We start from the raw sequence: 15018 nt of genomic DNA, 5'->3' as shown, positions 1-15018 counted from the left end.
TTTGTATATATTTCATACGCATATTCCGAATAAATCATTCAAATAACGATACAAAACCACCCATAACCAATTACATACATGTCATACACAGAAGACTAATTCTTATTAAAACTTTATGCTTAAAAATTAATCTTGAATTATCAATAATATTATGAAAAAAAAAAATGTACATTTTATAAACCTAACGTTTGGTAAAGGGGTAAAAGTAGTGTAAAATATATTTATCACTAAGTTTGAAATAAACAATAAAAAATACTTACAAAATAATTATTATATGATTTTTTCATTACGTAATTTAACCATTATAATATTTTTATTTTATTATATATTATGTTATTATAAATATTAAGTATACTTTGATTTATTTGCGAAAATTTAAATTTATATCGATACAATACATAGAACCATAACGTACGCGATCTTGACGTAAACTACAATATAAAGGCGTCCGTTATAATAGCATATATTTTAAAGAATGCACGAGATACTAAGAGCGTTCAAGTGTAGACCATGCCCCCTCCTATCTTAATTTAAATTTCAACTTAAAAGAATTTTTTAATATCATTGACATTTTGTCTAATAAATAAAAGTTTTATATAAAAAACATTATAATAACAAAAAAGTTTACAAGTTTAAAATGCTCATAACTTGGTTGAATTAAAATATTAAAAAGAGGAGAGGGTCCTAAGTAAATAATCTTGATTTACATTTACATTTAATTATAGATCAACTTTACTCTTATATCTCTAATAAAATAACAGAGTAAAACGGATTATTTTAATTATGTAATTTGGTTTGTCATGCGTTAATGAGACCATGATAACTTACACATACGAGTATAATATTCTATTAACAAATTAATATAATTACAGTTTTAAAATCTATTTAAGTCCTAGTTAGTATTATGAAATATCAATATGGTAACAGATGATATTTCTTTCAAAATACTTAGTTAGAACGTATATTATAAATTTACTAGTTTTTTGATAACTTACCTACTCAAGAATGTATTTGTAACGTAAATTATACTATATTGTATGTGTAGGTCAGCAAATAAAAATAGTAATTATTGAGAATTTTACCCCACCTCCATTTTTTTAAATTTTATTCCAAAGTACATGCTATGAAAAAAAATATGAAATATGACATCGAATTAGGATACAAGTATGAAACACCTAGAAGTATTTTTTTTTAAACTGCAACTATAGTAATTTGTATATATATATATATATATATATATAAATTTTTTTTTATTATTATTTAAGTTAATATATTACAAAGGTATCAAGCTCTTAAAAATAAAAATAAAAATTGTAAGTCAACAAATAAAATTAAAAATTAATATTTTAATTAATACGATGGATTAAAATATTTAAATTATAAAGTATGTGGCTTTTTGTGAAACTATAGTTTTCAAAAACTATTTATCCCTTTTAATTATATCAGTAACTTTTCTTTGATAGTATATAAAATCGAAGTCTTGAAACTTATATTAGTGTTTTTAATTAAAAGTATAAAGAGTAAAATCTAATACGTTTTTACTAAAATGTTCACATGATTAAATTTTCTCTCATAATAATTTTAAATATTTTATAAATATTATATTGAATATAGATACTATATTGATGGTTTAAGAGAAAAATAGAGAATTATATTTAACTCGATTTAATACTTTAATTAGAGATTACGAACTCATTTCTAAGAATTAAAATACTTATTTAATAGATATAACTTTATTATACTTATATTGTACTTTTTATAATATTATTATCTAATTATAATAAAACATGCGTTTTTGTTGGTTGGCTTATTCAATGAAACTATAAATGTTCATTGTATACAATATTATGTAAATAAACGTATAAACACAACTAAATAACTTAAAAGGTATAACAACTAAACATATATTATGTGTAATGTACTATTTATATTTGTTCCTTTTCATAAAATTATAATAACATTCAAATAATGTAAAAATATTACATAAAATCTGAACATCCCATACACCGGGTACACAATACACATTATTTTTGCATTATAAGAATTGTAATACCTACCTATACATTTGTTTATGTTATTAAATAATATTTATGTAGTATACTAATCATAGAATTTCAAACATTTATTCTTAAAGATGCTTTAGTTTGACATTTTTTTTTTTATGATTTCAATAGCAAATATTATAAAAGAACATGAAAAAAAAAACAGTATTACGTATTGACATTTAGTTACTATATACAATTCAATTTAAACTACATTAAATAATAAATGCATTGGAATTTTACAAAATTGATTCAATTTTTTATTTAAAACAGAACGAATAGTAATTATAGTTATATAATAAATAGGGCTATATAATCACCACAAACTAGTTTTTGGGTCAATTTAATAATTATTATTTTAAGTACTGCTATTTTACTGAATTGTGAATATTATCTTATTATATCTTGAACGAAATAAAATGTATAATAAATTATTTTGTAAAAAAAAAAAAAATAATAAAATATTTTCAGATATTTGCACTGGTTAACAACATAATAAAATTAAGGTCATCATAGTAAAAATAAAATAATATTTCTCAAAGAAGCAAATAGTGATTGGTGAATATTTCAAGTCATTAAATTTACGAAATAACAACTAATAATAACCAAAATCAATTTTGATAAGGATTTATACACCGTTAAATTTCATTATTTTACATTCGTTAGATAGTTTTTTCTTACAATTGCTAAAATCACTGAAAATAACAATTTTAAAGCACTGTTTAAATTGAGTTTATTATTCAATAATTCGTTAAGTATAAGAAACTTTAGAATTCTCGTTTTACCCAAAACTGGGTCATATTATGGCATATATAAACTCGACACACAAAAACGCACATGATTGTAGTTTGTGTACTACATAATATGTACAAAAAACATAGTCTCTATATATTATTATTAAATCAAAATTAAGAAATAAAATGTATATATAAATTATGTACATACTAAAATGATAACAAAATATCACTAATAAATTTTTAAATTAAAATAAAGTTAATTCAAAATCAACAATTCATAATATCGTGAGAACATGTCTTACTTAATTACTAGATATATTGTTAGAGATGGTTTTTAAAATACTTATAATACAGAAAAAATTCACAGTATAAAAATAAAATATAATTTTAATAACTAAATAAGAGCAAAATTAAATTTTACTTGCTTGAAAAAAATTATGTAAGAAAATATTAGTTGACCAAACTTAAAAAGAAATAAAACGTCTATAGTATATTTCTTGTCAGCAAATAATATTTTTACTCATTTTTTAAATGGAAGTTTTCCACTGTCTTTAGTATTATGCAATTTAAATAAGCAACGAATTTTACAAATCAATATTAAAAATAGTTATAATAAAAATATAAAAATTTAGTTTTAGCTTTAATCATCATCAAATTCAGAAATCTAACTTTTAGAGTCATATGAGTATCTTTACTTTAATATTATATATACTAAATTATATTCAAAATGCTGTATATAGGATAAAGTATGTATTTTTTTTTTATTTTTTTATAAGACACACACTGCAATACAAATACTATCTTCATTATTCGGATTTGAAATTCATTATTAATTTTAATCGGTAAACAAATATTTCTCAAGTTTACTGAATTTAAATTATGCTAAATAAGCTTTCTACTAATAACTAGTTGTTACAAATAATAATCTTAATAAAATAAATTTTACGATACAGGTTAATAGTTACTGATAAATTTATAGGTTTAAATATTTTTTTAGTTTCATAAAAATATAAATACGATATAGATAAAAAAATTCGAGTAAGTTATTTAATTAAAAAATTGTCCAACATCACTGATATCGATAGTTTTAAAATATTTAAATTTTTCTTTTAAAGTCATTATCACCCTAAATTTTAACCATGAATATTATTTGAATTGTTTTAATTTTCCGTATCCACATCCATATCCATGGTATGCCAGCTATCCAGCTTAAATTATATAATTAGTCACACCTAACAGAATAATTTATAATATTATATGAAATATATAAACCACAATTAAAATATTTTTGTTAGAATTAGAAATACATAAATTAAATATACTATGTTTAAACACTTATATAAAACATTTTTCGAGAATAAACCAGCAATATATTATAAAAGTTAAAATAAAATACAATAAATAAACAAAATAACAATCTCGTATAGTGATCTTATCTGACGAAGATCGTACCCAGACACATTATTACAGTTTGTTTGCCTTCGGGGTGAAAGGAGACTTACGCTTTGTGGCACGATATGCTTAAAACTTGTTTGACAACTTGTACATAAAAGTGAATATGAAAACGATACCTACTCTGAGTCTTGCTATTTCAAAAGAATATAGGGGTGTTTATGAATTTCTATAAAATCAAGTACACTACACAGGTTATTAGAAAACGTTAAAAATATATATATTTTATACCTGCACACATTTTAGGTATATTATTAATTATAATTACGAACTGTAAAAATTAAAACTAAATAAACTGCTAGCAAATCGATACCCACCGCCTACCCGCCACTGTAGTAATCTGACCGAGTAAAAAGTATACAAACAACAATAATGGAACTGTATTTATATTTATTTTGTATAAATATAGGGTTTGATAATATGGCTATATGGGTCACTGGTTTTTATATTTATTTTTTCATAAAATCTGTATAATATTGATCGATTAAATGGAAAATATTCTTAAATTGATTGAGTGTTAAACAAAGTAGATTTAATATATGTATATATATATATTATGTAATGTGATAAAAGTGTCATAACGATATTATAACAGTATTTATTATGTTACTCGATCGGAAATGAGCAAAAATGTCACTTTGGTTTATCGAGCTTGAAAATTACCAGTTGTGTTGTATACAACTCAAGATTTTATATTTTTATAATTCTTAATTTTAATAAAACATTATAATCAAATATTGAATACTTTTATTTTTATTTTTATGAATATAAAACAAAATTATATTTTTCCCTAAAAATTAATGTAAGTACTTTTCAAATTAAAAAACATTTAAAAAAAAATTTAATTGTTGTTGTTTAACTATACTGAGAAATGTTAACGTAATCACAAAGTTTATCTAAAAAATATATAAATGTTACAAACTGATAACGAATATGTATCTGAGAAAACAATATCCTCCAGTTAAATAGTGTTATTTCTATATAAATGTTTTTATTTTATTGCAATAAAAAAAAAAAAAAAAATGATTATTGAGGCACAAGTAGATGTTTAAAATCGTTAAAAAATTAGGTAATATTTTTTAGAATTTGTACGAATATTTTGATTACGGTTGAACACATCTAAGTAGGTCAAGAATTTAATAAAAACTTAATTAATTTCTGATCACTTGGTATAGTTACGTAAAATGTTAAATTACAATTTTTAATTTTTTTTCCTACAAACAATTTATTTATTTAAAATTTAATGATAGTTGATAATTTTCTTAAAATGTACTAAATACCTATGTCTATCATAGATACGGAACGAGGTTGTTTTGTTATGTATTTGACTTCTCAAAAAAGCATTTTAAATTATAACGGTTTAATCTAAATAATTTGTGGTGTATTAAGTTTTAATTTTCTAAAAATCACCCTTTTGCAGATTGTACTATACTGCAGTTTTTGAATTTTGAAAAATTATTTATAATCAATATTATATTTAACTAAAAACAGTGATTTTTCCATTAAAATTACAATGAATTTATTATATGAGTACATTATTTAGATTTATAATTTTCACAATACTTTTTTTTTTTAAATTAAATCCTTATTTCTTAGATTTAAAATTTAATTATTTATATTTAACATTATAAAATATATACACTTAATAATTTTTCAATAAGTTATGAATATGATACAATTATTTAAATCGTTTGTACTTTTTTAATCACATTATATTTTTTTAAGTTTTATTAAGTAAATTAATATAAATAATTAAAAGTGTTCAAAGGTTACTGAAAAGCGAATTTTAATATCATATCTTACATGTCTTCGTACCTACACGAAACATAGGATCTCACAGAATTCAGAGAAACAACTAGTATCTTGAATATCGTTTTTGTTCTTAGATAGTTTAAAAACTATTAAGATATTATAAAATATTAAAAGTATCTAAAAATTGATGAGTAAATTTAAAAATAAATAACAATAAAAAAAATAATTAAAATCATATATATTTTATCAGTTTAACATAGATTTCAATAACGAATTTTATCAACTACTTTTTATTTTTACGAAATAAGTTAAAGTAAAACAGCAATTAAAATAAACATTAATTTACCAAAAAACACACAAACCACCGTGATAATTAAAAAAGAACATAATAAATAGATATAACATTGTCATATTTCATTATAATATTCATAGCATATTGTTTTTAAAAATGTTTTAAATATTTAAATTTGATAAAACTTAAGACTCACAAAAAGAAACATAAATCAAACCTCACATAACAATACTATAATCCGGAGACCTTAAAAATTGAATGAACGACTGTAGAAAAGATATTAAAAGTTTTCTTACTATTCAAATTATTATATTTACAACCAGAACCGGAAAAAATAAGGATAAAATAAAATAATTAGGTCAAACAAAATGGGAAAAAATAGACAATTATCTTTTACGTAAAAAAAATAAAAATTATAGACGGTTTAATTTAAATATATAATATATACTTGGAGTTCAGTATCACTTTGAAATTACTATAAAGAGTATTATTTTTAACATTTTTCTAAAAAAGTTCAAAAGAATAAAATTATCGATTGAGTTATGTGAAATTGAAAAACTTTAGATCGTGCTTACTGCTTAGAACAATCTGGTTTCGTAACATTAACATAAAAACGCACTTATTGCTTTTGTTTTATGAATTTGGGTGGAATAATAAAAAAATCTACATTATTTTTTTATCCACGTATCTCTTAAAAATATCATCACTAATTAAAAAGCTAAACAGAATGAAATACCTGGTATTATTGGATTCGTTTTGTTTCACTCACCTGAGACTAAGATAATGGTGTTTTTAATATTTAATTTTAAAGGAATAAAAGAACAAAGATTTCGGGAAATAATTTTTATTTGAGATCGGTTTACAAAAGTAGTTATAAGATGTTTAAAAATCTGTGTATTAGTTATTGAAGTTGTTTGTAATTTAATATTTTCAAACTTTATTGAATTTATAATCTCATATAATATAATATATGTTATGAGTAACTTAAAGATTATCTAAGATAGAAAAAAAGTAATACATAGTTCAAGCCATCAAAAAAAAAAAAGTTTCCACAATTTTAGATACCTATGTGACAAATAAATACAATGATTGTATGAACGTGAAGCCTCAAAATAGTATTTATTTTTAAGATGTAACTAATCTTTATGCTTAAACTATAATGTTAGTAAATACGTACATCATATAACCAATATTAAAGTACATAAAATGTATATTTTTAGGAATCTCGAGGAAAAAGACCATTTAAAATATGGGATGGTTTTAGAAACATAAGAAAAAGCTTGTTGGCCTCCAGCTTAAAAGACTTAGAGATACGTGGTAAGTATTAATATAAATTATTAATTTACATCAGCATGCATCTATACGAGTTACCTTAGAATTATAAGAGAATATTATGTTCATAAATTAAAAATTCTTAATAACTTAATAAACATATTCAACTGTTATTTTTATTATTCAAGTGTACATAATATAGTATTATGATCCATTAACTAAATGGTTATATACTTATTTTGAGAAACTTTTACTTCTTCAAAAATTATTTCTGAGAAAAAAATACCATTATAAAGCTATTTTATAAATTATAACAAAAAATATTCATAAAATTTTGATCATTTTCGTTTTATTATAATAAGCATTATTTTAATGCAAATTAAATATTTTCAGGTTTTTTAGTGCTTAACATTAAAACAAATATACAGTATACAGTTATAATTAATTGTTCATTTAAAATAAATAATTCTTTTTGCAAAAGTTGTAATTCAAAAACATTTAATAAACTTAGTGAATTACAATTGTTGTAATCTTATAATTTTTTGTGTTACTTTATATTTGTGTACATTATATTTTTGTTAACATCATATACGTTTTTTTGTTAATCAATTAAATAATTAAACTAAAAATGTTCATCTATGAACAAAATTTAAAAATCCAAATAACTATTTTTACTTACAGTATTTGAATTATGCAGTTAAAATACCTTTTCATACCACTGTGTGGTCAAAATAGAATATTTCATATTTAAAATATCATACACAAACTACAAAATAAATAATATAAAAAAACCTATAATTAAAACTACATAAAATTTGTAAATTTCGAATTTTGGTGTTAAATTCAAAACTATGTTATAACTTATAACTATAAATATAATATAAATTGTAATAGTAAATAAAATAGTAGGCTTAACTCTAATGTAATCCTAAATTTATATGTAAATTTTAAAACTTAGATTATAAAATAGTTGATTAAATAAAGCAATTTCAAATAATTAAATACATAAGAAGTATTTTATTTTTTTTTTTTTTTTTTAATTGAATATTTTTATATACAATTCGTAAGTAGTTTTTAAAGTTAAATAAAGCATTATTATGATTAACAGGAATATAAAATTAAAAAAAAAAAAATGATAAACGGTTAATAATTTTCAATAAACTATAAACTTACTTTAAATTTAATAAAAAAAAATCTTTGATTTGGAGCTTGTAAGTCTCTTTGATTTAACTTGATAAATTTAATTTTGTATTTATGCCATATGAGTAATTAAAACATAATATTAATGTATGAAACTTTGAAAAAAAAATAAAACACCTCAATATATTATAAAAATTTATAATTTTCATGTAATATCACGATACATGCAATACAATTAATTCAAGGAAAATTGAATAAAATCACATACGTTTTTATAACACGTTATACTACATACTAGGTATATTCTTCAAAGCAATAATGTACCTATTTTGCCTATACAATACGCCGTGCAACAAATTTAGTTACGAAAATACAGCCAATATGGTACAAAAATAATATTATTACTTTAGATTCGCAACCAATAAAAATTAATCATCACATTTGAAATTAATTCTTTACTGATTTTGGTAAACTAAATTTTGGAATTATTCAATAATTAGATTATCTAGTATAAAATAATACTTACCTAATTAAATAATAAATTATTAATTATAATTTTAATATACCTTAAACTATTACTTTAAAATCAAATAAAAATAATGTAAATGTATTTTTATTAAAATTGATTTACCTGGTTTTATTTTATTAACTTCTAGATAAAGATACATGCAATTTCAAAAGATTTTTTTCTAAAAAAAAATAACAGAATAATTATAAATAAATAAAGTATTAAATTAGCAAGCAAATATACATTTATAGTTTCACTCGAACTCAAAATTTGAAATACTTAAATCTTTTATTAAGCTGTATTTAAATTCCTTTAAGGATTATTTATTTATATGTAGTATGTATCATAATTTTCTTGAATCAAGTATTTCTGACGATCATTTTACAATTGTATTTAAGTAATAATAATAATTTAAGTTATAATATACTGAAAAAAAACATAAGTTAAATAAAACTGAATTTTAAAAATATTGTTTTTTTTTCAGTGCTAAAATGTAAAAATACATATTTCAGAAGAACCTTTAAGATAATTTCATATTAAAAATTAATTTTTTATAATAATCATAAAGTTTTTCATTAACCTTTTCATAGTTTTAAATAAGTTTAAATTGTAACACTACGTAATTATTTTTTTTAGTATTTATCTATTTTTAAAACTGAATTTTTATTTTTAATTTATATCAAAAGAAAAATGTTTAAATATCGATCACTAAACAATCAGAAATGTTTGATAGATTAAAATATAATAGAAAGGTTGTAGAAGAGAATATTAATAAATATTTAACAATATATACACTTCCTTAAACTTCCAATCAATTATAAACTAGTAACTACATTTTATAATTACGTACATATTACACAGAATTTTCAAAACATCATTATTTTCTAAAAACTAAAGAAAATTAAAATAATTATTGCATAAAAATGAAAAATGTAATTTTTTTGTTTAAAATTAAAGTTTTTTAAAATTATATTAAAATTTTAATAGAAATGATGGATTTATTATTGGTTATTATAATACTAACAATAGTTCCAAATTAAATTGTCTTGTATGCAGATCGATACGCTTACTCCTCATATCTGAATCTAGCTTACATTATTAGTCAACTATTATATAAGATAAATAATTAATCCTCACAAATTATTATTGGATAGGAGATGACACTTGATTAAAACTTTAAATAGAGGACGTTTCAATCGCATAAGTGATATAAACTTCACTTAACCACACTAAACTAGATCAAAGGAGATTTTGTATAGTGCTTTTAGTCACAGTTGTAAAAAAATTCACTACAGTAAACAATTTGGTGTGAAGAATAAACAAAGATAAATAGATCAGAATAGATATGTTATTGTAAATAAAATAGTCATATACACTGCAGTATTACATAATACAAAGTAACCACATGTTGTATTACTACTTTTTTATTTAATGATGTGTATTTAAATAAAAGAAACAGCAATATAAAATTTCTTGGGAATAGTTTTAAACGAAAATAGCTTCCAGAAAATAACGATTTTACTCTTTGACGAAATTGAAAATTTCGATTAAAAAAAAAAAATAAAGAAAAAAAATTAAAAGCCTATCAAAAACTGTATCTCCGCCAAACGCTGTATGTAATATAGTCGATCTTCTGTAATTTAAAATTCGTCGGAAAAAAATAAAACATTGATCATTTCAAAGTTAACAAGAAATATAATAAGTATGATGACAGGTTGGTAGAGATTTTATTTTATTTTTTACGATAGTAGTATTTTTATATTACCAATGACGGCATTGAAATATTATCGACTCTAAGAAAGAAATTCTAAAAATAAAATGTCAATATGTATTAGTTATTTAAAACTATTTTTTATATATGTATAATTATTTTTTGTATTTATAAATAACTCTTTATGAAGTAGTAATTTAAAATGAAAATTTAAGTCATAACTATGATTTGGACAAAAATATTTCATTAAAATATTTTTAATAACTTAAATTAAATTCAGGTTGTGAAATTGGCTTACATATTTCATTTATAACAAGTTATTTTACTGACGTATATTTTATTTCTAAATATTTTTATCGTGAATATATTTAAGATTCTTTTCATATTTGCCTTAAAATAATCAATTATAAAATGAAGTATAACTGATGCATACTATTTAAACTAAAATTCCTTTAATGAAACTTAAAATATTACAGTGAAAATTTTTATATGTTCGGTATTTAACAATAAATTTAGTGAGTATATTTTAGAAAATAAAAAAAAAAAACATAAATATATTTTAATCTTTAACAAACGTTTACATACACCAATAAATTCACCGTACATTCATCCGCTAACAATTACTTAGTAAAATATATCTATAACCGTACTAAATGTTCTATAATAATATATAAAATAAATATTTTTACTTTTTTTAAAATAGTGTTTCTCCAAACTTTAGTCTCTACTTATTAAATACAAGTTTTGTTTTCAGCAGCAAATTCAATATTTAAATTTAGAATATTACAATGATGGTGAAACATATTATACATAATAATTCATTAAATTAACATTCATTAATCGAATGTTTTTCAACACAATTCGCTCACTATTAAGTTTTATTTATATGCAACGTACGAGTTCTATTTAAAAGCACCAAGTTGATTTTTCTTGAATATCAAAAATAGACTTTGATTATTTAGTAACGTTTTATTGAGTTTTTCATAATAAATTGTTTATAAATAAATAAATATCATATTTTTTAACTGTTTACATAGAGTTTATTTTATTGTAATAGAGTTATGGATTATGAAAACGTATCAAATAGAAAGTTTAACATGATTTAAATTTTTATTTCATTTTTTTTTTTTTTTTATTAAAAATAGAATATAATCAATATTAATGATGTGTATTTTTCAGGCAAAGAGAAACTGAATATCGCACCGAATGAGCCTGTTAGATTGGTACTCGAAACTGACGGTACACAAATCGAAGATCCCGAATACTTCAAAACACTGCCAAACAATACTACTGTGTTATTGCTCAGGAATGACGAGTACTGGTACCCAGCTGAAGTTGATGCCATTAAAACAGGTAATTATGAATTTTATAACTTATTATAATCAGTATTAGTATTCATCGATAATTTGCATAACTATTGAAAATCGTACGCGGAGTCCAAATTCAGATTACTCAATCAACATACACACCATTATTACAAACAATAAAGTACAATCTGTGCATAGAGACTTCCGAATATTTCGCATGGCCCTTCTCATCACCACATCATGAAAATAGTGTTGTATTATAGGTTTTTCTGATTATAGTGAAAATAATATAAAACCAATATTCCGTTTAAAAAAAAAAAAAAGTGAACAGAGTTCCATCGACTCTAGAGTACAAAAACTAAAATTAAATCTGGTACAACCGAGTGTAATATTAAGTTATACTAATCAAGAAAATACATCGTATAAGTAATATTCGTCTAAAATGGAATTTACCGGTGCATGGGATAAATTATACGGTCTAAAAATCAGTTTAATAAACTTTAACTCGGTTCTCCCATGGCGCACTCGCACATTATCTGAATAGCCTGAATAATGCAAAAGATGAAACTACGATGGTTTGTTCGTTTGTATGTGCGATGACTAATAAACATTGTTGTATAATATTTTCTTATACAAAAATATATAATAAATAATAATAAAATAAAAATATAAACAATACATTAAAGACCGAAATAAGTTCAAAACTTTAATTTGTATTAAATGAACAGCATCAATAAAAGTTCAAAAATTAAATGAACAAATCCAATTCCAAAAGAGCTTCTTTATACGATATTATTATTTATTGCGTTTATACGTTTTTAAGTTCTATGAAATTCTACCACTTTTAAATGTAAATAAGTATAATTATTATATTAAATTATTTAAATTATGAACAAATTACATCCAACACAATTAAATAAGTGGATTTTAACTAGTATTGTATGAACCTAAATAATTGTGTAACTGTGTTATTTTTTAAATGTTAATGTTATTATTTATGTAGGTATTTATTCTTTAAAATAAGCAATTGTAATCATAAAATAACTTTACAAACTGAGTAAATAAAAAAAAAAAAAAACATAATTATGAAAAGTATGGTGATTTTTTTCTAAAACCACAATTATTGTTATAATTAAAGTATTCTTAGAGCATGGCAATAAAGTTTTTTTTTATCAACTATTATTAATCAAAATAACAATTATAATTTTACACACCATAAACAAAATTTGATCGTTGTTCTAAAATAATCTGAGGTATTTTTATATATAGTAACTTTTATATTTTTATTTAAGCTCAATAAATTGGTTTTACAATAATGTGTGTGTATGTGTATTTTTTAGTATGAAAAAATCGCATTCATTTTCTAATTCTAGGGCGATTAAAAGTAAAAAGCTCAACGACGCATATTTCTTAAAATCAAGATAAAGATAAAAAATTATAAAGAAGAGAAATCTTTACACAATATTTATTTTTAAAAAAACAAATTTTATTATTTTGAATTTTTGAATTTATTATTAATTCAAAAATTAATAATAATAGATATTTTAAATTGCTATCGATTATCTTTTATATAATTTTTGGCTCATAATGTCATTTTTCAAAACATTTTTTGATCTATTTATAGAGGCTTTAAATTTTTTTTACTTTTATTTTAATAAAAACATGTGTGTGTATGTTTTAATTATGTTTTAATTTTTTTAGAATTAAACCATACAATTTTAACATTAGGTATATCATAAGTCTATGAATAAAATCATTAAAACGTGTAGACCGGCTGTAGTTTCGCAGATAACCCATTCACTAACTGAGGTTACTCGGGTTACAATTCAAATACAATTTATGACCGATTCGCACTAGGTACTAAATTACTAGAACCCAAACCATCGATGTGCGTATCCGAGTTTTATAACACAAATAAATACACATATATGTACTTTAGTTTTTTTACATATCATGGTATGACATGTATTTTCCTTGTTTTAGATATATTAACATTATAATTATATTATAAAATCATACATTTTATAAAAAAAAAATACTTTTGCACAGAAACCTAAGTCCATATTCATTTTCCGTGCGCTTCTTTAATAGTTAAAACTAAATAGTTGTTTCCAAAATCAAAAAAATCTAAAATTTAAAATTGAGTAGTTTTTAAAATAAATGTTTAGTTTACCATTTTTAATGCTAGAAAATTAACTAGAGTATAAGAAATTTTTTACTAGATACATTGAATTAATGAAACTAATCTAGTTTACGAAAAAGTAAATTAATTTCTAAACTATTAGTTAAACATCTTAAATCTATAGTTGAATCAATAATACCAAATCAAAATAAGTTGGCTAATTTTTCACATACTTTTTTGTATTCCACTAACTAATATAAATCATATCATTCAAAATTAAATTAAATTATTTATCTTCCTCGTCCGAATTCGTATTAATTTAATAAAGCTATTTTTCTGTTGTATAGTAAGTATATAAGCTAATGAAAAAATTGATTCTGAGTGAAGAAAAATATTAAACTACTATTAATGCTTATCATAAAATACTAGTTAAGTGTATTTTAAATATTTTTAAATTATCGTAAAAATAACTTATAAGAAACATGTGTCAAATTTTCCAACATTATTATCGTGAAATTAATTTCAAATATCTCCCTATAGGAAAAGATTTCAATTAGTCTTATATCAATTTTATATAAAAATGATAACATAAGTAATAGTCAAAAATTTCTAACATAATATTTTTAAATTTTTATAGGTTAGTTCAGTTTATGAACTTTGTAGATTTTCAAAAATTGTATTAC

At 21.2% G+C, this 15018-nt stretch overlaps 1 protein-coding gene across 3 annotated transcripts in view; it reads left to right on the top strand.

Moving 5' to 3' along the window:
- LOC112600467 overlaps positions 1-15018 on the top strand; it is a 78665-nt gene that overhangs the window by 50765 nt on the left and 12882 nt on the right. For all 3 annotated transcript variants that reach the window (XM_025347701.1, XM_025347699.1, XM_025347698.1), the window contains exons 3-4: positions 7496-7592; positions 12086-12259. In XM_025347701.1, the coding sequence (XP_025203486.1) occupies positions 7496-7592; positions 12086-12259 (271 nt within the window). The remainder of the gene's footprint in view (positions 1-7495; positions 7593-12085; positions 12260-15018) is intronic.

Source organism: Melanaphis sacchari, unplaced genomic scaffold, assembly GCF_002803265.2.
Source record: "Melanaphis sacchari strain LSU unplaced genomic scaffold, SCAv2.0 Contig64_pilon_pilon, whole genome shotgun sequence".
NCBI classification, from domain to species: Eukaryota; Metazoa; Arthropoda; class Insecta; order Hemiptera; family Aphididae; genus Melanaphis; species Melanaphis sacchari.
Note: the sequence above shows the minus strand (reverse complement) of the source record. Positions and strands in the feature narration are given on the sequence as shown.